The sequence below is a fragment of the Malus domestica genome, chromosome 03 (genome assembly GCF_042453785.1).
Source record: "Malus domestica chromosome 03, GDT2T_hap1".
Taxonomy (NCBI): Eukaryota; Viridiplantae; Streptophyta; class Magnoliopsida; order Rosales; family Rosaceae; genus Malus; species Malus domestica.
In genome coordinates, this window is record NC_091663.1 from 15,005,485 (window position 1) to 15,029,322 (window position 23,838).

The 23,838-nt window shown below is 37.5% G+C and overlaps 3 protein-coding genes and 1 long non-coding RNA gene across 6 annotated transcripts; 3 read left to right on the plus strand and 1 right to left on the minus strand.

The window, feature by feature from the left end:
• Positions 1 to 499: 499 nt before the first annotated feature.
• Positions 500 to 4,577, plus strand: LOC103446587 (ABSCISIC ACID-INSENSITIVE 5-like protein 1). The gene is made up of 5 exons (XM_008385717.4): positions 500 to 636; positions 1,128 to 2,150; positions 3,660 to 3,731; positions 3,821 to 3,850; positions 4,273 to 4,577. The coding sequence occupies exons 2-5, from the start codon at positions 1,227 to 1,229 to the stop codon at positions 4,363 to 4,365; spliced, it is 1,119 nt and encodes a 372-aa protein (XP_008383939.1). The 5' UTR covers positions 500 to 636; positions 1,128 to 1,226; the 3' UTR covers positions 4,366 to 4,577.
• Positions 4,578 to 6,525: 1,948 nt separating this feature from the next.
• On the plus strand, positions 6,526 to 15,822 carry LOC103446586 (uncharacterized). 3 transcript variants are annotated; one of them, XR_011579285.1, is made up of 17 exons: positions 6,526 to 6,668; positions 7,452 to 7,793; positions 8,265 to 8,508; positions 9,055 to 9,332; positions 9,579 to 9,743; positions 9,903 to 10,667; positions 10,760 to 10,854; positions 11,177 to 11,239; positions 11,354 to 11,442; positions 11,544 to 11,609; positions 11,782 to 12,384; positions 12,520 to 12,591; positions 12,750 to 12,820; positions 12,922 to 12,979; positions 14,271 to 14,535; positions 14,767 to 15,523; positions 15,585 to 15,822. XR_011579285.1 is itself a non-coding variant. In XM_008385716.4 (16 exons), the coding sequence occupies exons 2-16, from the start codon at positions 7,519 to 7,521 to the stop codon at positions 15,420 to 15,422; spliced, it is 3,765 nt and encodes a 1,254-aa protein (XP_008383938.3). In that variant the 5' UTR covers positions 6,526 to 6,668; positions 7,452 to 7,518; the 3' UTR covers positions 15,423 to 15,822. The 3 variants fall into 3 exon arrangements, 2 of the variants coding, with proteins under 2 accessions (XP_008383938.3, XP_070675126.1); XM_008385716.4 differs by having other exon boundaries at positions 14,767 to 15,822; XM_070819025.1 differs by lacking the exon at positions 6,526 to 6,668 and adding an exon at positions 8,032 to 8,114 and having other exon boundaries at positions 7,654 to 7,793; positions 14,767 to 15,822.
• A 3,285-nt stretch (positions 15,823 to 19,107) lies between these two features.
• On the minus strand, positions 19,108 to 20,750 carry LOC139194213 (uncharacterized). The gene is made up of 3 exons (XR_011578974.1): positions 20,491 to 20,750; positions 20,145 to 20,211; positions 19,108 to 19,318 (listed from the first exon to the last, which is right to left on the minus strand). It is a non-coding gene; the product is annotated as an uncharacterized lncRNA (long non-coding RNA).
• A 1,129-nt stretch (positions 20,751 to 21,879) lies between these two features.
• On the plus strand, positions 21,880 to 22,287 carry LOC103422438 (uncharacterized). Its single transcript, XM_008360503.3, has one exon. It carries the CDS (start codon positions 21,880 to 21,882, stop codon positions 22,285 to 22,287), a length of 408 nt encoding a protein of 135 aa, XP_008358725.1.
• Positions 22,288 to 23,838: the final 1,551 nt, after the last annotated feature.

Here is a 23,838-nt window from a genome sequence, read left to right on the forward strand (position 1 = left end):
CCATCACTCCCACCATCACAACTATTGCCATGGTCACCATCGTCGTCATCACCCCTACTATCATGTCCATTTTTATTATTATGTACAATTATACCATGTCTACATTAAAATTTACCAAACGTTTTTATGCTGCTTTTCATTTTCACAACGTTTTTAAAAATACAGTTTACCTAATGCTCAGTTAATTATTCTTAAAATACAGCAGAAATAGTATAAAAAAATACAGTAATACCAAACCGACCCTAAATGTGGCCTCGACACACAAAGTGTAGCGCGTGCTAGTCACCCAAATCAATCGTAAAGGCCACATGTAAAATTAGCATTTTCGAACTAAAATGTTGGCTGTTTATGGGATTAAAATGTTGATCACACCCAGGTGACTGACATGATCAAACGCTGAGCAGAGCATCTAACTCTGCCACTTTCCCCCAGAAGAAAACGGGCATGTGGCACCGAACGTGTCCAGCAACTGCACAACAATGCGGGGTCCACACAAGAAAAAGGACCCCAGTTAAATATAAAAGCGGCAGTGGCAATGACAGTGGCAGTTACGCTTGCAGACTCTCCTCCCTCCTCCCATTCAAGTCCCCTCCTGGGGATGCTCTCTGCGGCTCCATTGTAGCAGATCACCCTCAGGTACTTTTTTTCTTCTTCCTTTTTACTTATTTACTTGAAAATTCTGGTATTTGATTTCTTGGAAAAAGTAATCAGCGATTTAATATAATTTTGTGATATGAAAGTGTTCTTAATCGGTCTCGGCTGTAGGGTGAATGCTCTTAAAACAGCTCTACACGCGCGCGCGCACAATTTAACCTTGGCCGTTGTTTCTGTTTAATTTGTTTAATCAAATGGCAAGGCATGAAGTGGGGTGTGCAGAGGAGAAATAAGGTGTGCGGTTATCATTTCCCTGATGAAAATGCTAGCCGGAAAGAAAAAACAAAAAGAAAATGGCATAGATTTCTTGATCCCTAACATGAATTCGTGCCTGTTTTTTTAGTTATCTTTTGATTTATTTTTGTTGGGGTATTAATATTATTTTGATTTGATGAAGTTGGAAATTTATTTCACTGAAACTCCACTGCATGCAGAGACTCAAAACTGATTTCTCTGGTTTTTTTTGGGTGCAGGTGCTAATTCAGCCTTTATCGTTGTATATAAGCTTAAGATTTAAGCATCTTACCTTAAAAATAACATAACTTACATGATTTGCTCCATTTTATGATAAAATGGTGGTTTCTGAAGAGTCTGGAAGCGATGGCTATGATCACAATGGTAATGACAACATGGAACTTGATCTGCCGCTAGAACAACAAGAAGGATTGTCGAAAGACAGCTCTCACCCTTCAATGAATAGTACTAAACACAACTCCATATTCTCACTCACTCTTGATGAAATTCAATGCAAGAGTGGGAGGAATTTCGGGTCCATGAACATGGACGAGTTCCTTGCCAACATTTGGAGCGTCGAAGAAGACCAAGAACCAAGCAAAGGTGATCAAGATTCTGCCAATGAGAAGGACACAACTTTCCAGCCCAAGACTTTGTCTCGACAGGGCTCGTTCTGTATTCCCACCCCGCTCTGCAAGAAAACTGTAGATGAGGTGTGGTCTGAAATTGACAAAAGTCGACCACGATTCCATGACCCCAGCAGCAGCATTGGCAGTTCTGGTCCTTCTGGACCTCCGCAGCGCCAGCAAACAATCGGAGAAATTACCCTAGAAGATTTCCTTGTAAAAGCCGGGGTTGTTCAAGAGTCGCCGTCCAAGTCCAAGCCTTCTGAGAAGAGAGTGGCAAGCACCCCAATTCAACTGCATTGTGGTAACAGATTTGATGCAGATTTTGGAATTGGGGGGCAAGTGTTTGCCTCAGCATTTTTAAACCCCCAAAACGCTATGGAAAACGAATTATTTTCCGGAAATGGATATCCAATTGGTACTACATACCCAATGTTTGGTACACAGAGCATGGGAGAATCATTTTGTCTTAGTGACATTGAGAAATGTCATAGTTTGCCAGAATCGAGTAGCGGGGGTGGGGCAAAGAACAAGAAGAGGATCATAGACGGTCCACCAGAGGTAGTAGTGGAGCGGAGGCAACGCAGGATGATCAAGAATCGAGAGTCTGCGGCTAGGTCTCGTGCCAGGAAACAGGTACTATAGTCAATTATAGTCTTATAAAATGCATATGAAGATCGTAGATGAAACTTATGGTTGTGGCTTTACCAATATTGAATCCTTTTACAAAATAATTTGCAAGTAATATATCATGACGAAAAATTGGAAACTTAAGATTTGCCGGAGTTACCAAGCAAAATAAAGTGTCAAAGTACAAATAAAACTACGATAAAAACAAATATTAGCAAGTTAATGACATAACTAGAGCACCAAAACAGAAGGATATACTTTCCCAAGTGTGAAACACGTTGACAGTATATATGCCATGACAGTATTAGAGCTATCAATCCAAGATAAATAAGGAGGATCAAACTTTGGGACATCACTTGACAAAATGAAAAAGAGTATTCGACTAGAACAACTAGAACAATAGTTAGTCGGTACTCTTACGTTGCTGTAGATGATCACTTTACAAGAGTCTAGTGGTATCCTCTCCATTTGTAAATGAGAGGTTCCAAGTTCAACTCACATTGTTGCAAGTTCAATGCAGATTATGGTTGGCCCATTGTGTGGCTAACTCCATGTTGCTCCCCTTCACAAAAAGAGATGTTATTAGCACTCTAAAAAATCTCACACTTCTTACTATACATGGGGTTAGCCACATTGGCTAGAGCAGATATGCTCCCCTATGCACCTTGAGTTCGCATCCCCTCCATAAATTATAAATTGTTTTGGTAGATTATAGCTTGTGTATAAAAAAAAAAAACAAAATACATTACAATTAATCACACTATGGGGCGTTAAAATTTGTTTTGTAAAAGATCCTTGCATTATCCTTCCTATTTAGGCCAGTAGCATTACTTTTTCCAAAGTGGACGTCTCGAGTCTCTTTCCTCCTTGATCATGAACCTAACATTGTGAAGGCTGTGACTACAAGATCATATTTGCAAAAATTCACTCAAATAAAAAAAAAAGAAGTGTAGTTTTCAAATTGTGACACCTTCAACATGACCCTACATTGTCGATAAACGATGAAATGTTCACGACTGTAATCATATGGCTAAATGTTTCTGCTTCAAGTGAACTTTTTAAAGGATGATATTTGGTTGTTGACCTAAAAAAATGAACTGTTCAGGTAGTTAATGATGGGTCCAAACGAGTAGTCAATGCCTTACTTAGTTACTAACTAGTTAAAGCTACTTTATATGCACAGTGAGGCCCGCTCCACATTATATATAATTAGTTTATGAGTTATCTATTTTTCAGTCTCCATCGAAGGATCATCCGTAGAAAGAGTTAGTCAAATTAAAAACCATATAGACCTCAAACTGTGATATAAATGAACGAACACAACATTTTGTTAGTGAAACACTTAAATGATTATGATAATAATCAGACTGTTAAATGGTTTCTATGGTGGGCCGGGACCTAATAATATTGCGTACCCGAGGATCCTGTAGTAGAAGAGAAATGTATATGATTACTTGAATGGAATCCAAGATTCCTCTCTCCTTAATTAATCTGCATTATTATTACTACTTACAGGCATACACTGTGGAATTGGAAGCTGAGTTGAATCAACTTAAAGAGGAGAACACAAGGCTGAAGCAAAGTGTGGTATTATACACAAGAAAATTCTTTCTCTTGCTTTGAATACAATTTTTGAAGTTCACTAATGAACCATTTTTCACCTTTATTTGGAATAGGACGAGTCTGAAAAAAGGCGCAAGCAAGAGGTAACTAGTAAAACTCTACGTTATGATTTTGGTCCCTGTAGTTTGGTGAAGTTGCACTTTGATACCTACAGTTTTAGTAATCAGAATGATGGTAACTTAGTTTACTAATTGTTTCAATTCAAAGACAATAAGTTAATATAAGACAATAAGTTAATATCGTTGCAAATTTGATCAAAATTAGCATGTCAAGGGCGCATTGTGTTTTTCAACTCGAAAAAAACCCAACTTACCTGCATATGTACCACCGACATGCTAATTTCGTTGAAAGCATTGATGAATTTAAGCCATTGTCTTTGAGTTGCAACAAGCAGCACAGTACACGTTTAACATTGTGAAAATCCGAAGGGTGGAACGTCATTGAAATTACAGGACCAGAATCAACATTTAACTCTAACAAACCTTGTGTCATTTACATATGGCAGGTATTGAGGAGGAAGGAGATTAAACAATCCACAAGAGCACAAAAGTTGGCAGAAAAGTTGAGGACAATGAGGAGGGCTGTAAGCTTGCCGTAGTGAATGAAATTCAAAGTGGCAAAAAGGGCACACAAGGTGGCAAAAAGTTGATCAAGAAAATATGTAAATTGTATTTGTAATATGTAGCAACAAGGGAATTGGTGTCAATTTTCATACGTAGGATATGGTTGTAGAAATAAGTGGATGATGCTGCAATAATAAAATGAATAAAGTGGGACTAGCCCAAATCAGTATATATTTTTATCAAGAAATTCTATTTAAGTCGATAAATAATTTTATATTTCGTCACAGGTCGATGCATAATACATGATCTTTTTTAACAATGTTTTGAATGGGAAAAGTAGAGTCACAGTGTTGGGGTTGTTTTTTTATGTAAAACTAGCTATGTATATGACTAAAGTAAACCTCATGTTCAAAATTTCATGTACAAAACCGTTTAGTAAAGGAAAAAAAAATGTTTAACTTGCAGTTATGGTGGTTGGAGTAGTGGTGGCGACGATGATGGTAGGGAGTGGTGGTGGTGGCGACGATGAGGGTAAGATGTTATGGTAACAATGGTGGTAGGGTAGAGACAATCAATGTGGTGGTTCACTCTATTTATATAGCTTTCAAGTTCTAGAGATGCAAAATGTGAAGGCTCTTAATTACCATATTCATCACGTCTCCCAAAAATCAAACGTCTAAAACAAACGACTAATTGACTTGATGGGTGGGATAATGGTTTGTACTAAAAGTCTTGAACCAACGACAACATGCCACATACGCCTCTCTATGCTCATGCCTTATGGAAGGACATCCCCTTTCCCTTGTGAAATGTAACTGTTCTTTTACTGAGCAACTGTAGCTCTTGAATTTTCATTTATCAAATAAGTCTAACATAAAAGGATCGAAAAACAGGAAGAGAAATTAGATCGCACCATACAAAACACAAAATCTTACATATCTTTCCTTTCGTGATTGCAAATACACAACCACCATTCTCCATCTTGTGTATAATTCATTTCTTAAACTAAAACTTTCCTATAAAATTACAAAAAAATTCAAAGTGAATTTCGTATTTAGTTTCTATTTTTTTGAGAATAAAAAATTGAAAACTTATTTGACAACTACTTTTAGTTTTCAAAAAAATAAAAATTGACAGCTAAATTTTGAAAAATCAATAAAGTAAATAGTTACAATACAAGTTTTCAGTTAAAAAAAAAAACAAAGGGTGAAGTACGAATAACTACCTAACTTTTAAGGATAATTCCAAATAGGTTTTAAAAATAAGAATTCCAAATAACTACCTAACGTTTTAAAAATTAGGTATTCATTAGGTCACGAACGTTAGTGACGATCTGAACAAGTATTGATGTGGGATCTCACTCTCATATCATATATAGAGCTCTAAGTCTCCAAACTTATCTCTGTTAACTAGACAAAATTAGTGTTTAACTTTACTAAGAGGAGTTTATTTGCGAGTTTAGAAGTCTGTAAATGACGTGTTAGTAAAAATTAGTTTTAGTATTTGTTCACACCATGACTTATCGTGAATGACATCATTAGTTAATGATAGTGACGTCATCACTTAATGCTAGTGACCTAACGAGTATGCATTTTTCAACCACCATGGGGTGACCTAGTAGCTGGGAACGAATTAGGCTCGTATCTTACATGACACGTCTTGAGTTTGATTCCTAACGCTATTGAATCCCACAATGGTGGCCAGGAGGAGGCGGAAATATTCTCGACTCCTGGAAGGGTAGACTGTTCTGGCGAAACTACCAACTAGTTCCATTAAATAAAAAAACAAATATGCATTTTTCAAAACGTTGGGTAGTTATTTAAAATATTTTAAAAGGTTATGACCAATTTAAAATCATCTATAAGAGTTAGGTAGTTATTGGAACTTAAACAAAAAATTAAAAACGAAATGATTACCACACTGTTTTTAAAATAAAATCTAATCTCTATCCGTTTTATTGGTTACCAATCCGTATACGTTTTTATTATTGGATTATGATTCTCTCCCCTCATCTTTTCATCCCATCTTCTCACATTCTCTTATTTTGTTTTTCTCTTGCTATAAAAAATTAATATAAGATGTTGACGTGACTTAACCGTAACTGTTTAAATAAGAGGAAAGAGAAGGGGACAGACAAAAAGAGGAGGAGAGTTCTACTCTTTTATTATTAAGGTGTGCGTATTTATATTTTATACAGAGTAAAACGTGTGTGTTTATAACTTTATATATATATATATATACAGCTCGACTTAATCTCTCCCGCTTTAATTACGTACTCCTCTTTCCCCGATTGCCGTGGTTTGAACTTTAATCTGATCTTGACTTGCTTGAATCTCAGGTACTCTTCCAATCCTCCCTTTTCAAATTTTCTTCATTTCATATATTTTCCGTTTAAATTTCGCCTGAATTTAGCCCAAACCCTAGCTTTTCTATTTGTGGTCAGCTTAGGGCTCAGCATGCTGTTTGGATTTGTTAATTTTTTATTAATTAATTCTTTCTAAGTCTCATGTAAGTTTTTGCTGCTGGAAAACCCTGGAAATTAAGGGAAAATGTAAGTTTAAAATTCTGAGCCAAAAGGGTTTGGGTGTAGTTGGATGGAGTTTTGTTTTATAAATTTAAATTTCTTTTTTCGGGAAGAATATGGAAATTTTAGAAGTTAAAATTTCGTTATGTCGAAATGTTTGCCCTTGGAGTAATTTATGATTGTTTTTTTTTTTTAAATTTTTTTTATAGCAAAATTTGATATTTTAATGTCAAAGATGTGATCAAAGTACAATGGGCTTTGATCCAACTAGACATCTTCAGCTTTGGTTACCCAGAGAGTTGTGGAAAAAGAAATTAAAGAACATCTGCTTGCGTTTCTGATGCCGTAAATTTTAACATTACCCAAATAGGCAAAAGGGTTTCGTGAGGCTCAATTGAGGTTGCATTCTTGGTTCTCTCAAGTGGCCATTTTGGATCTAGCTACCGGCATTATATGCTTGTTGAATAGAAGTTATCTTTAGCATTTTGCACTTTCAATTAGTGGATATTTTAGCTTACTGCAGTGTAGTTGCTTGTTGACACAGGTAGGTACTTGATAAGACGCTAACTCCTTTTGTTGGTCATTATGTGATAACAGGTACTAATATATTCGAGTTGATTTAGGACAGGTTCAGAAGTTGCTTAGGTAAGGAACCGAGAGACTAATGCTAAATTCTGGGAATAATGTAAACCGCAGTAGTGCAACACTGTCATCAACTATGCCTTCTTTGCCCCAATGTTTGCCATTGGAGCCTATTATGTTAAGTAATCAAAAGTACACCCGCACAGGAGAACTAAGTAGGGTTCTGGGCCTTCCTCTTGGGAGTATAACAGATGACCATTCTCTTGGAGTTGGCCATTCGAAACCTCCACCTCCGGTGGCAACTGAGGAGCTAAAGCACTTCAAAGAAAGTGTGCAAGATGCCTCTAGAAGGGCCAGGTATTGTGTGTTCACCCTACAACTACTACTTGCGTTGACAGTTTTTGCAACTGAATTATACATCATTGAAGCTGTTGCTCGTGTCTCGAAAGTAATTAAGGATGTTTGCTCAATCAAAATGGTGCATTTGGTAATTGAAGTTGTGCTGCTTGGTATTGTTTATATTTAAGTGTAAATTTACAGCAAACCATTTCCATTGATGTTGGTGGTAACTCATCTCCATTGATAATTACATAAGGATTCGACGTGATCATGGAGTGCCGGCTGTCGACTACCTGACGCCCTCCCCCTCCTCCTTTATCCGGGCTTGGGACCGGCCATGTAAGACATAGGCGGAGTTTCCATTGATAATTACATAATTGTAGTAAATCATCTCTGTTGATATTTTGATTATCGCATCGTTACATGAAATGATTAAATGTTCTAAGAATTTCGATAACATATATTAACAATCTTTTTTTTTTCTACCAGGGACAGAGCAAAAATGTTGCGTGAATCTATTTTCAAATTGGATAAGTACAAAGAAGCTTTAAGCTCAAAGAAGAGACAGCGTAGTGATCTTTCATCAAGTGAGAGGTCCAATGGAGTAAACATAGTGAAACTGGGAAGTCAGATTTATAAAAATCCTCGTGAAAATATGACTCAAAGATTAGAAGACAGGACCAAGAGTGTTGGGTTCAACAAACGTGTTAGGACGTCAGTGGCTGATGTGCGGGTTAGTATTCAGATTTACTTGTGATTTTATCCAACTTAATTAGGTCCGTGTCGCTTGCAATTTTTTATTTATTTTTTAAACGACATTGAATGCAGCAAAAGCTATATTTGATTTAGATTTCCTTTAGCAATTTTTTTTTTCTTAATGTTGCTCTACTTTAGCTTCGTAGTTCATAAGAAACAAACCCGCTTTAGTCTTTATATTTCAAGGAAAAAAAAACCATAGCAAGTACAAAATAAGAGAAGCTTAATTCAAGCATACTTTTAAAACCAGAATTCTGTACTAGATTGATTGGCTAGTTTTCATGCATGTAATGGTTAAACTGTGGCTATATGAATTAATTGGTGTGTTTTCATGCTTTGTAGTCAGATTCCTGTCACAATTAATTGTCTTGATTGACGAGTTTTCATGCATTTAGTGGACCAGTATTCTATACTAAATTAATTCTTTTAATTTAGTTTTTAGCTTCATGCTTCTTTAGGTGATGATCAGTGCAAACTTCTATATACATATCTTAAGATGTGCACATTTTCTTTATGATATCAGGCAGATGTTAGGTCAGCTGCTACCTCAAGGCAGCAGGTAGTCACAGACAAGGATGAAAAAATGCCTCAGGCTGTTAATGCGGCTTCTGTTAGGATTGAAGAAAAGTCCCGTAGATTGCTTGCTCGAGGTGAAGGGTTGGATCAAAAAGTAAAAAAGAAACGTTCGGTAGGAGCAGTGAGTCATAGAATTACAGGTGGCGAACGGGATATACAACGAGCTACGCATCCAAAGCTGAGCGGTGATCTTAAGCTACGCTCTTGTGATGTACAAGGTGTCAGGTAGACATATATGTAAAATATCAAAATAAATTTTCTAATTTGTCATTCTGCTTGAGGTTTGCAGTTTTTTACTATTTAGTATTTGAGCATAGAGAGACTTTTGGATTGGGCAAATATTTTACTTTTCAATTTTTTGGACTAGTACGGTTGTTGCAGTTGTTCTTTATGATTATCCACATTTGGAAATGGTAAAAGGAAATGACAATGATTTTTCCTTTTTAATATTGTTTCTTTTCATTATTGCAGATTAAAAACTTCACTTGGAGTCGGGGGAATCAACAAGTCAGAACCATCTTTTGAGTTGAGTAATCTCAGCACTTGTACAGTACTCAAGAATGATCTGGAAAATGCTCCTGTTCCAAAAGACCGTTCAGTTCTGTTAGAGCAGAGGGTTGTGAAAGGAGACATTAAGTATGTGTTTCGTGCTGTTATCATCCTATCATACTTTGAAGTCATTAGGAATTGTGTGATTAAAACCAGCACATAACCTTGACTCTGTTATTTGCAATCTTCACTTTTAGAGGTTAAAATTAGGCTGTTGATATTTTTTTTCATGGCTCTGTGCATCAGGCTAAATATTCAGGAGGAGAACCCTGTAGGCAGTCTTAATACTGTGATAAAAGGAAAGGTTTCTAGGGCGCCACGAACTGGTTCCATTATGAATCTAGATTCATCGCCTAATGTTCACTCTCCGTCTGCACCTTGTCAAGGTTGGCAACAGCCTGCTGGTGAAAACAAAGGCAAAGTGGCAAGTGTTATGAGTAATCAAAACCGTGCAATGTCGAGTGGTTCTTCCATACAACCCATGGCTCAGTGGGTTGGTCAGAGACCGCATAAAAACTCTCGCACAAGGAGAACAAGTTTAGTTGCTCCTACACCAAACAATGCTGAGGCTCAGATTTCCTGTCACAGCTCTGCAACTTCTGATTTTAGTGCTAGAACTTCTTCTGTTGGGACCAACGGATCACAACTTACGAGCAGTTTAGATAATCACACCCCGAAATCTAAAAGAGAACTTCAGAACGTTTCATCTCCATTTGGGTTATCTGGAAGTGAAGAATCTGGAGCTAGGGGAAACAAGTTGAAAGATAAGGGAATGGACAGCATTGAAATTTCCTTAGCTGCAGATCAAAAAGTTGGGGCTCACTTATTCCCCTACAAGAAGAATAAGTCACCAACTAAAGAAATTGGGGATAGTGTGCGAAGACAAGGAAGAAGTGGAAGGGGTTCATCTTTGACAAGGCCTGGGAGTCCTCCAACTATGGAGAAAACGGAGAATTTACCAACCACGAAGTCTCTTCAAGGCCTGAAACCTATGTCCGATAAGAATAAAAGGTAACTAGACTTTGCCTTATCTGTCCCGCATGTATTGTGTCAATGAATTTAGTATTTTGACTGAAATCTCATCGATATTTTGTGGTACTTAGTAAAACAGGTCGTCCACCCTCAAAAAAGATTAAAGATCGCAAGGTGTTAACTTGTGTTGGGCCTTCAACATGCAATGGTTCGTCAGATTTCACAGGTAGCATTAAAAATGTTTTTGCTTTAAGAAAGTTGATTTTCTATTTTGTCTTTTGCATTTTAAATTCTTCGAAGTATACTGATATTCATGGGCATCGCGGATTTGAAATCAGTATTTCAATTTTGCATGCGAAACTAGATTGTCCCTTCGCCCCTTGATAGACTTTTTTTTTGTTATTTTTCATTTTATGTTATTTTTTTGTTGGCATGCAGGTTGCATAATTTATTTAACTAATTCTGTATGAAATATGGTGGAAACACTTGTGTTAAATATAGAATTTGGGAATAATACCTTTTAATATGTGTTGCCATGTCCTTATCAGGTGAATCTGATGATGATCATGAAGAACTATTTTTGGCTGCCAATTCTGCTCGTAATGCTAGTAGTATGCTTCTTGACCTTTTAATACACACACAGAGAGTTCAACAGTTCTATCAAAAGCAGCATATTTTGTGCCATACATTCATACTTTTGACTTAAGCTTGTGTGGTTTTTGTAGAATTTGCCTGTTCTGGTCCATTTTGGAAGAAAATGGAATTAGTTTTTGGTTCTCTCAGCTCAGAGGACATATCCTACTTGCAGCAGCAGGTATTAAATTGGCCACCTTGATGAGTGTAAAATTTAATGAGTATCCTTGGGCCAGACACTTACAATTATTTTCCCTATGTATATTGGTTGGATTGGATCAGTTAAGTTTTGCAGAGGAGCTTGGTGAGAGTTTGTCTCAGATGTTTAGTGATGAATACAATATTTCGGTAATATAATTAGCCATGGTTCTCGTGACTTTCATTTGTTTTTATGCAATTCATTGAATTTTCAGTTCTTTACAGTTTATTTACTCAACTAAAGCAAAGAAGAAAAAGGCTGTATAGGAAATAGGTCGAACTTTTTTGTGGATATTGATTAGTTGTGAACTAATTCGTTCAGGAAGTTTTGATGCCTAGAGCAGTCCCTAAGCATTCTGGGGAAAGAGAAGGGAGCCATTTTAGTCAAGATTCATTGAAGACTGATGCTTTATGTGAACAACTTGACATGAAAAGGTTGGAAAAGGTCACTCCATTGTACCAAAGAGTTCTTTCTGCTTTGATTGAAGAAGGTGAAAGTGAAGAACTTTACCATCAGAGTGAAGGGAAAAATATACACCTGTGGTGTGCTACTGATGATTCTCATTGTGGTTCATGTAATCAGAATCATATTGATGTTGAACCCAAAGTTTGGGACAGAATGGAATCTGAAGTTGAGTCGAAAGTAGATGTTCCGACTCAGAAATATTGCACGCTGGACAGACTTTCTTGTGATGGAAGCGCTAAAACTTGTACAATTGGTAATGGAAACATGTCCAGTTTTTTACACAGCCAGGAACAGTGGCATGGAGATGATGACCTTTCAGATTCTGATGTGGAGCAACTGCAACCTAGGAAACTAGATACTCCTAGCTTTCCTTCCTCTGACTGCCAATATCAGTTGATGTGCCTGGATGACAGGCTTCTTCTGGAGCTACAGAGTATTGGTTTATGTCCGGAGAGATTGGTAAGCATTCATTTCACGCCTTCATCTGTCTTATAAGCGTGTTGGAAAACTTTTATGCCAGTAATTTTTGGTGTTTTATCCAGATTTCTTACCTTTCTCCCTGTTTCTTCTCCTTTGGTGTGTGCCTTGCTGCAGCCTGATCTAACAGAGGGAGAAGACGTGATTAATCAAGATATAATGGGACTCGAGCAAGAGCTGCATCAACAGGTTGCCTTTTCATAGATATTCTTGTTTCGACTAGCTATGTGAATTATGAGTCACTGTATTTATGCATCTTATTGACTTTCCACATTGATTTTTCTAATTATAAAGCCCCTTCAATTTTTCCTTCTCTTGTTTCTTATGTTTCTTTATGTAACTAATAGATTGCGAGGAAGAAGAAAAACTTAGCAAAAATTGATAAAACTATCCAGAGAGAAAGAGCTACAGAAAGATGGTAGGATTGAGAATGCCTTGGCAGTTTTACGTATTGTACTATTTACCTTATTTTCTTAGTTCAGCCATGATATTTTGGATTAATATGGTTTCGTATCACAGGAGAACTGAACTAGTTGCAATGGACCAGCTTATTGAGATGGCTTACAGAAAACGATTGGTAATTAGTTTCTATTTTCAGCTTTATTTATTCATTTTCAAATTATTCATCCGTTTTAAGTTGTTTTTCACAAATTCACAAATATAGAATTTTGGAGCATAATCTGCCTTTATTGACAGATGTGAGCAAGGAAAGTAAAACATGAATTTTAATAAAGTTAGGCACAAATAAAATTAGGCAATGCCTACTTCTAAGTTTCAAACAAATAAGTCATTAATGTAGTAGCAATGGATACGTTTGTGATTATATAGGTAGTGAACCTTGAATATTACGGTTTCACTTTTCTCGCTGTCTGCCTGTGGGCAAATTACTCTAGCATCTCGACCTATAAATGATTCATTGCACTTAAGTTGTGTGCATGAAGAAAGTTCATAAAACCAATCAACAATATGGGGAGTAAGCCAATTTCTTATAAGCCCTTGCAAGGTTTTTCTTTTCACCAATGTGGGACTCTTTTACCTTCACATCCTTACATGCCCCCTCACGTGTGGCGAATTTTCAAGCCAAACACGTGGACAACACGAATTGGGTGACGTGGAGCACATGTGGCCGTTGGGCTTCACACGTGGGCCAGCCTGCTCTGAAGTCATGAAGAAAGTTGGGGTTCCACCATAAAACCAATTGGCGATATAGGGAGTAGCCCAACCTCTTATAAGCTCTTGCAAGGTTTTTCCTTTCACCAATGTGAGACTCTTTTACGTTCACATCCTCACAGTGCACATGTTACGTTGGTTAATTTTACCGGTCCTAGGACCCTGGATTGAGTGATTCTATTTCCACTCAGTTTTCTATTTCCCCATCCCCTTTTAATAATATTTTATTTCAAATTTGTCCTCATAATATTAACAACAATATTGTCCGCGGGAGATCACCATACTTCCATCGCGGAAATCACTTGGAGTACTAACAAACAGCCCCCACAGCGATTCATGTCCTCTTTGCACTGAGCAATCTTTCTTTGTTCCCATATCATATTAAAATCCGTAGTGCATGTGCCTGGCAATACCATCTTTCTCATTAGGCAATGGTTTGAGGTGGGTGTGGTGCTTTTTATTCTATAATTTTGTTAATGATGTGGGTACCTTGATTGATGTAGTTGGCATGATATATGTCTTTTAGGGTGGGGTGGCACAGGGCTGGGAAAATTTAATGCCAACTTTGTGTGAATGTTTATGAGGAATTCTAATGTCTGCCATAATTGCATGTAGAAGGTGAAATTTTAAGCAGACCAATGGTGAACCTTGGCATATGATAGATGACTGAACATTTTCCATAAACTTAATGATTACAGGCTTCCCATGGGAATTATGGTTCAAAAAATGCTGTACGTAAGGTTTCAAAACAAGTAGCTTTGGCTTTTCTCAAACGTACACTTTCTAGATGTCGAAAATTTGAAGAAAGGGGAATTAGTTGCTTTAGTGATCCTGAACTACAGAAGGTTATATTCTCTGAACCATCATGCAACAGTGCTGCAAAATCTATTGATTGTATTGGCTCTGGAACTGCTAGTAATACCTGCAATGGAGGTTCCCATCAAGCGGAAGTCAAGAGATCCGGTATGTCGACTAGACTTTTAAATACTCGTGTTATCCATGAAAGTTGCGAGTTTTCTTGCAGAGCATACCTTTGTTATATGTTTCTTTACCCTTTCCTTTTTTGTTCTTAGATGATTCCAGTTTTAGGGAAAAATTTATCTAACTATATCATTCAGAAATTGAAATCAGTAATTGTTGTGGGGTACTAAGTAAATAGAAATGTAAGATGTGTTGTTCCATTTGATTTTTCAGGGGCAGCATCCAGTGTGAGTGGGAGATATGATTCCCATAGTGATAATCTCGAAAGGGGTGATAATCTTGAAAGGGGTTCATCAGTGGCTCTTCATGCTGTCATTGACTCGTCTGGTCAAGCTTCTTCGAAGCATGGTTCAGTGTTGAACTTGAACAAGGGGAAGAAGAGGGAAGTGCTGATTACTGATATTGGTGGAAGTGCCTCCTCAATGGTAACTTCAGCTCTTGACGACACTCATCACGAAGTACAGGAAAAGAAAAATGAGAGAGAAAAGGGCCGACATTCAGATAATTTAAGAAATAATTTGCCCAGCGGAGCTGGTCGCACGTCATTGGACTCCTCCGGAAGTGAATTCAAAACAAAAGGAAATTCCAAGCAAAAGAATACTCAGTTACCAAGTCAATCAGTTGCTAATGCCAGCAATACAAGGAGTGGGGTGGGCCCGTCATTACCCAGTAATACTCGTACACCTTCGTCCAAAGAGGCAGATGAACCCGCTGATTTTGCAAACCTGCAACTACCTGAATTAGATTCACTGGAAGAGAATCAAGATCTCAGTACATGGTTGAACTTTGACGAAGATGGCCTGCAAGATCATGATTCCATTGGCCTCGAAATACCAATGGATGATCTCTCAGAGTTGATGCTTATGTGAGACAGTTTAAACTATTTGTTTCACCCTCATCGCCTTCCTGCGGTTACACCGCAAATCCAATACTAATTCCAAGATTGAAATCATGTTAGTCTAACCACTTGGTGCGATGGCAAGTGCCTTCGCCCATGAGCGGTAGGTCTCGGGTTCGAGACTTGGGAGCAGCCTCTCCATAAATGGGGGTAACGAATATCGAGGTAATTGAAGAAATTTGATTGTGAAACCCAGATCTGTTTTCTTTGATTGTAAAAGTTGTTGGCGTTCTTTTCCGGAGAATTATACCAGGCATTACTCCCACTGATGTAATTTTTTGTGTCTGCATATCTGCAAAGTGATTTGGTCTCACTTGTTAAAATGTAGGACTGAAACTAATTATAATTTGAAAGGTAGCTCTTATTCTGCATCTCTTCTTTTATGTACATACCACTGACTTCCTCGGCAAATTAATGTTTAGATCCTGCACATAGTGATCTAATGGATCTTTACAATGGGTAGATCTCGTTTTAAACTAGAGTAAATGTAACGATTGCAGACGTTAGATTGTACTTCTAGACTGATCCCAAAATAATGATCTGTAAATTGCATGCATTTCTTAGCATCTCTACTGGCAAGATTGAAGTATGGCTATTCAAATCCTTTTCAATTTTCTGAAATCTCAAAGCGGAAATTCTCGGTGATTCAGCTCAGACTATGACAAAAATATAGAAACATAAATACAAATATTACTTCATCTATCCACTTGTCATGCTCTAATTCATCTTTAGCTGTGGAATTTTTTTGGTGCGACAAACTAAGTTGTATTTTTCTCTAATGTAGTATTTCGATTTAGTTGATTTCGCTAAAATATGTTATCATAGCCTTACTTGTAAAAGCCCTAAATTTTATGTTGAAAATATGTAGAGTTTTGTTACGTTCATGATACTCTACAAAAATCAGCTAAACCGAAAATCTTCAGTCACTTACTAGTTAGTATATTTATTAAACACTCAAGCCATCATGTAAAATAGTTACATAATGGTTTTAGTGCTTAATCTTTTAAGGTAGACCTTAAAAAATAGATGATTTAGATCATGGCCGTGTGAGCTCAAAAAATGGCATCTACCATATTCTGTAACTTTAGTAACAATTGGCATGTTTTGTTAATAGACTATTAAAACTCATCGGAGAAACTAACGACCTGAAATATTATATATGTTTCGATTTTCAAATAAAGTAGTGTTCACTACAAGAAAAGTGAGCACAACTTACATTACCATTTTAGTGAATGATCATTTTGACTTTTTGTTGGCCATGTTCTCGATCGTTTTCGTGGTATTGCTCTCTCACCCAGTTACTACTGCCACCTCCCAATTGCCCTTAAAGGATAACACTAAATTCCTTTGTAATTCCCTACATAATCAAATCAGTTGTCACGAAGGAAGGGGTTGTTGGGAATTTGCATTATTCTGTATGTTTCTTCCGGAAAGATCATTACGATAAACAAATATCTGTTTGTATGATTATTAATACTTTATTAAATATAACTAAAACGATTGACCATATGTTTAAAATTTATTAAATATTATATACACATATAATATATAAAACCATCATCTACCAACTACAAGTCAATAGCTTGTTATTCTAGACGAAAATATAAATCAATTGCAAACATTGGATTTGGTCTGCTAGACAAGCATTGTTAGTCAACATGCCAATTGCCAAAGAATCTCTAATATAAATTAACACAGAAGTTATATGTTTTAAAACCAAGATTAATTTATGCATAATTAATTCAAGTATTTTGAATCTTCACATTAGGTTTCATCAAGTAATTAGGTTTAATTAAGTTGGTTAGAACTGTTTGCTCAACCCTTCACACTTGAATTTTAATTTTCTTCTCCGTAGTTGAGATTAATTTAGTATATCTTTCATTTGTTAAAAAAAAAACAAAAAAACCGTATATATGTTTATATAAATTTGCATGAATATCTAGTCCACCCTAATTGGATGAAGCACAAATGTAACGCTTAATATTTTGCCTCCCACTTTTTTACTGAAAAGTAATGACGAATGCAGCATTAAATCTTTGGTAAATCATACCTAACCTAAAAAGACGTATGCTTTAAATCTTTGACAAAAACACAAAGTTAATGAAGATAGGGTTAGATTTGTAGCCAGGGAATAACAAGGGCATGGTGATGGTGATGGATTTTGCCAACCCTAGATTGTTTATAATTTATTCCATGTCGACTGTGATGGGCCGAAAAGTAGATGTAATACATAGTTTAGAATGCTTAAAACCTACTAATATGGGGGCTTAATTAGAGTAATTAATCAACTTCAACTACAGTGGTACCAAATCTTCACAGAAAGATTTATGAAGAAATGTGTCAGTATTTGCTTATTGTAAATATATAGGCTTGTTAGTATGTATGTGATTAGAGCCAGTCCTAAAATTTTTGGGACGAGCCACTAAAAAGGGTCCTTGAGTTCTCAACTCCTCCTATATGATCACATAGGGTCTTTTCTTAAGTAATTACTCAAAATAATTTTTTATATGTAATGATTGAGTAAATCGGATGTAACAAGAAAATAAAAGACCAAACAAAATCGTAAATAACGCGAAAACTTATAACTTCATCGAAACATCACACAATCAAGTTTCCTACCAAACTTTTTCCGATAACTAATTATGTCATTCAATCCGTTCTCGTTTGGATGCATTTTTTAAATGATTGCAAGCGCTTTTAGAGAAACTATTTTTGAATTCCAAAAGCATTTTAAGTGCTTTCTACAAGAAATACCAGTTATGTGTTTTTTCTAGGAAGCATTTTAAATGATTTTCCAGGATTTATTAGCATTTTTTACTAAGGCTTGTTTCCAAAAATATTTTTATCAAAAACGCTTACAGTCATTGTCATTTTAAAAGCACATCCAAACAAGCTCGCTACCATTTGGCTTACCATTGCCTTGTACTGTGGTGAGAGTCGATAAGCAGATACGAAATAAGCAATAGCATACCTAATCTTCCCTTGGTGAATACCTAACTAGTGGCTTGCCACGATTCTGTCTAGGAGGCAAATAATAAGAGTGCTCAACAACATCAAAATTAGATAAATGTTGTAAACAGTGGGTATGTTTGCCCACATCTATACAGTAGAGACACATGTGTACAGCAAAATTAAACAAAACCGTGAGGGCATGGTCGGGGCCTGGGCTGGGATGTGACAATTTAGTATCAGAGCCAATCCCTGGCCAGAAGTGTGCCGACGAGGACGTCAGGCCCCTAAGGGGTGTGGATTGTAGCCTCCCACATCGCCCAGGGAAGTGGATCCTGTAAGCCTTATATGTATATTCCCATCTCTACTTAGCACGAGACATTTTGGGAGTTCACTGGCTTCGGGTTCCATCGGAACTCCGAAGTTAAGCGAGTTCGCACGAGAGCAATCCCATGATGGGTGACCCATTGGGAAGTTCTTGTGTGAGTTCCTAGAAACAAAACCGTGAGGGCGTGGTCGGGGCCCAAAATGGACAATATCGTGCTACGGTGGAGTCGAGCTCGGGATGTGTGGGGGCCCAGGCCGGGATGTGACAATTTAAACTGACATACCTCGACCTAGATTGAGGCATGCTGGCCGTCATATGGGAGTGACGTAACCATGTGCACAATGCGGAATCAATAGAGATAAAAGGAATTACGAATAAATAAAAACCAAATCAACTAGAGTACTAGATAAGATAAAGTGCTAGTGCGAGATTAAGTGTGAAACACTCAACCAGAGCATAAATATCCTAAGTGCAGTCAAGCAGGACAAGTACCAATTACACAACACCCAAGGGTGATCCTACATTTACGATGTTCTGTCAGAATCACCGTCGAAATCCCCGCGATCCACCAAAGCACTTCTACCTAAAACCTGGAGGGGCGCAAAACAGAAGGTGTGAGTGGGAAAAAACAAAGCTTTTCACAATCATTTCATTTCTCAAAAGTTCTAACCCCTAACCGTAAAACCTGTATAATTTTCCTAGAAAAATAATAATAAGCTGTATCAGAAATCATACTCAAGGTGAAAATCCAAGGAAGTATACCATGCCAAAGTATCTCAATGCAATGCTATAAATAATCCAGGTAAAATATATCAATATCAAATATCGCATTAGCCAAATCCCTCTAACTCAATCTGCACGGCCGAGTATATAGCTCATAACCAATCTAAATCATATCAAATCAAATCCTGCACACGAGGCCGAACCACCTAAAGTGGTATGTACGACAAGACTAGGTGTAAAATAAATATGCTCTAGTGCTACGATCACGTGGAGCCTGTGCGAATAATCGCGGGTCACCTACGAGTTGGAACCACCTAAAGTGGTATGTACGACAAGCCTGTGCACCTAACTTGGATCCAAGGCGAGCATATGGTGCGGGAGGTGAACATCACGTGAAGGACTGTGCCCTAACTCTGGGCAGGAGCACTAACACCGGGGTGCAGGTTTATGAGCTCTCAATACATCACATCAAATATTGCATAACTAAAACAATCTCATACCTTTAATTTATAAACTCACCTGGCACTTACCTGTGCATCCGCAACACCAATCATAAATATATGCAACTATTAATGTATAATAAAATAGACAGATACTTTGAATGGCATTTCACAACATATAATCATTCAAATTCATTTTCTGGGAAAAATCTCAAGTATATAGGTATATACGGAAAACCAAAAGACCACTCACTGATATGTCGAAGGGTCGTAGCCCCCGAGCCTCGACTGATGGCGCTCGTCCTCAGGATAAGTCTCACCTATATGCGAAATAACTAAATAAACATTATTTTAAGCACATACACAAAACTAGGAAATAACTTCTCATACAAAGCTCAAATGGGATATTGAATATACCACCATGAGCTACTCAACCTCAGGAACATTCCTATATTTTTAGAAAAAAATTTCAACCTCCCACGCGCCGGCCAAGGCACGGCCAGATGCGCCCCCACGTGTGGCCAAACCCTAATTGAAACTTAACTGCTATTAGGAATATTCTCAAAATGAAGCTTAGGACTAGGAGAACAAAACCTTACCACTTTCAAGCCTTGAAATCCACGGGATTTCGCCTGAGGAACCTCGATAATCTGGCCAAACTTGAAACTTGCCATACTTGACTTCCTGACATCCAAAACACTTTGTTTTTCTTCTCCGAGCTTCACGAAGACATCCTAAAGCTCACTGGTAGCTTAAAATCTTCTAAAAACTTCACATTCACGATCACATGAACAGTGACCCAAAACTGGGTTCTTCGGTTCTCGGGAAAATAAGGTCTTCACGCCCAACCAAGGGTATAGGTGAGCTCCTGAGCTCACAAGGATCACAAAGATTACCTTCACAGCCTTGATCCATGACTGGAAGGGAGAGTTTGAAGTTCGTCCGTACGCTTGTACGGAAAGTAGAAGAAAACCGAGAGGGAAGAGAGAGAAAAGGAGTCAACGGGAGAGATAATGTGTGTGTGGTCCAAATTTTCTTACAACCAACCAAAACAATTAGAACCTTTAGTTCTAATTGGGTCCAAAAGGTTAGGAAGACAATAAGTAAACTCAATTGTTTAATTTCTTAGCTTATTTACACAACCCACAACTCAACTTTCAAGGGTAGAATCGACATTTCACGCCATCAAGAAAAATATCTCGGGACGAGCTATCACAAAAAATGTTTCCTTCAAGGATTTTACTGTTCTTCTTCTTCCTCTGCCTCACCTGCTGGATATACCCTCGTGAAGAATTGTTCGCACCATGCCTGCTTTTAGTTCTCAACATAACAGTTACGTATATCTTTGATTTCTTGTTTGGTGCAGTTCCTAATTTCTAACCCAATGTTTATTTATCTTTGCTTCGATCAAAGATGGTGTGGTATCATCGCCCATCTTGGACTGCTGATTTAATTTTACTGCAAATTTTAGGTGGAGCGATAAAATTGCCAACCCTACCCTGCATATTTAAATTTGCCTGCTATTTAATTTTATTGCAATTTTAGGTGGTGTGGTATAATCACCCACCCTGCTCTACATATTTAAATTTCTACTGCTTGAGTGGTGCGGAATAATTGCCCATCATATGCTATTCAATGAGAATGGTGCGGTACAATCGCCCTCCTCATTCATCATGTAAATCTCGAACCTGAAGTTTCAAGTGTTTATCAATTTGGCCTGAAGATCAAAATGAAAAATTTGTAAGAGCCAGAAGTTCTAACAATATATTCCTCCAGAATACAAATTATTGCAAGTTCTTACATACCTCATTTTTCTTTTAGAAAAGAAAATGGCGAACTTGGCAAAACTTAATTTTGTTGCCCTGGATATTATAGGGAAAAATTACCTTACCTGGGTAATGGATGCCAAGATTCATCTGGAGGCAGCGAATCTTGGAGAAACTATTAAGGAGGATAACAGTGCATCCTTTTAAGATCGGGCAAAGGCCATGATCTTTATCTGTCGCCACCTTGATGAGGGACTGAAGAGCGATTACCTCACGGTTGAAGATTTACTAACCCTCTGGAAGGCACTGAAAAATAGATACAATCATCAGAAAACGGTGATTCTTCCGAGCGCTCGTTATGAGTGGACTCACCTAAGGATCCAGGATTTTAAGACGGTGGCTGAGTACAATTTTGCTATGTTCAGAATTACCTCCCAGTTGAAGCTCTGTGGAGAAACCTTTACTGAGGAAGACATGCTGGAAAAGACTTTCAGCACTTTTCATGCCTCTAACGTGTTCTTGCAGCAGCAGTATAGAGAGCGAGGCTTTACTCAGTACAACCAGTTGATATCTGTGCTCCTTGTAGCTGAGCAAAACAATGAGCTTCTAATGAAGAATCATCAGTCTTGACCTACTGGATCAACACCATTCCCATAAGTGAATGTTGCTTCCCTTGAAGGGAATACTACATCCATTCATGGCAATAATTACAAACGAGGACGTGGCCATAAGCAAGGCCGAAAGGGCAAGAACCATGGTGTCCAGTTTCACAACCAGGTTCCAAGGCATAATACAGGCCCGAGCTTTAAAAATGCAAATCGTCAGAAAGGCAAAGCTCATATGAACACTCCTAGAAATCCTAAAGGAGTTTGCCATAGGTGTGGTGGCAATGGGCACTTGGCACGTACCTGTCGTACCCCAAAACATCTGGTGGATTTGTATCAAGCCTCCCTCAAGGAGAAGGGTGTCGAGACCAATTTCCTCGACCAGGCTAAATAGATGGATATACCTGATCCAGTGTTCGATTTATCAGGACAATTGAACACAACCCACCTGGATGTTTCAGACTTTATTATTGAAAGAAGGAATGAAGTGTTTGGGTCCGATTAAATTATTTATGTTTGATGTACTCTTATTTTTTGCACTTGTGATTTAATGCTAGCACTTTCAATTCAATAAAAGTAGTATTCCAGTATGAATAAACTGCTTTTAACTATAATTTCCATTACTCAGAGAGCATGGATAAAAATTATGGTTATTCTAAAAACAAGAGCAATGGTGGAGATTTTTGTCTTGCAGACAGCGCAACTACGCATACAATACTTCGAGATTGAAAGTATTTCTCGAACTTGATACTTGCAAAAGTAAAGGTAACAACAACATCAGGGCAATCAGATGTAATTGAAGGCTCAGGAAAAGCCCAGATCATGTTACCAAATAGAACAATATTGTTCATACAAAATGCATTGTATGCTACTCGATCCATTCGAAATTTGTTGAGTTTTAAAGACATACGTCTAAATGGATACCACTTTGAAACAAAAAGTGCAGAAAATGTGGAATATCTATGCATTACCTCCAATGATACCCAGAAGCGTATATTGGAGAAGTTGCATGGTTTATCGAGTGGATTGTATTATACATACATAAAGACAATTGAGGCATATACTGTCATGAACCAGAAGTTCATTGATTCAAAAGTTTATATGCTTTGGCATGACCATCTGGGTCATCCAAGATCTACCATGATGCGTAGAATCATTACCAACCCTAATGGACATCCATTATTGAGCAGACACATTGATGTCTCAAATGATAACCCTTGCAAGGCTTGTTCCCAAGGGAAGTTGGTAATTAGACCATCACAACTAAAGGTTGATGTTGAATCCCCATCATTTTTGCAAAGAATTCATGGGGATATCTGTGGGCCTATTCACCCACCTTGTGGACCATTTCGATATTTTATGGTTTTGGTTAATGCATCTACCCGATGGTCACATGTTTGCCTATTGTCTATTTGAAATGTAGCATTTGCAAGATTTCTTGCTCAGATAATTAAGTTGCGAGCACAATTCCTAGATTATCCCATTAAGTCAATCCGATTTGATAACGCTGGTGAATTTATGTCTCAAACCTTTGATGATTATTGCATGACATTGGGCATTGATGTTGAACACTCTG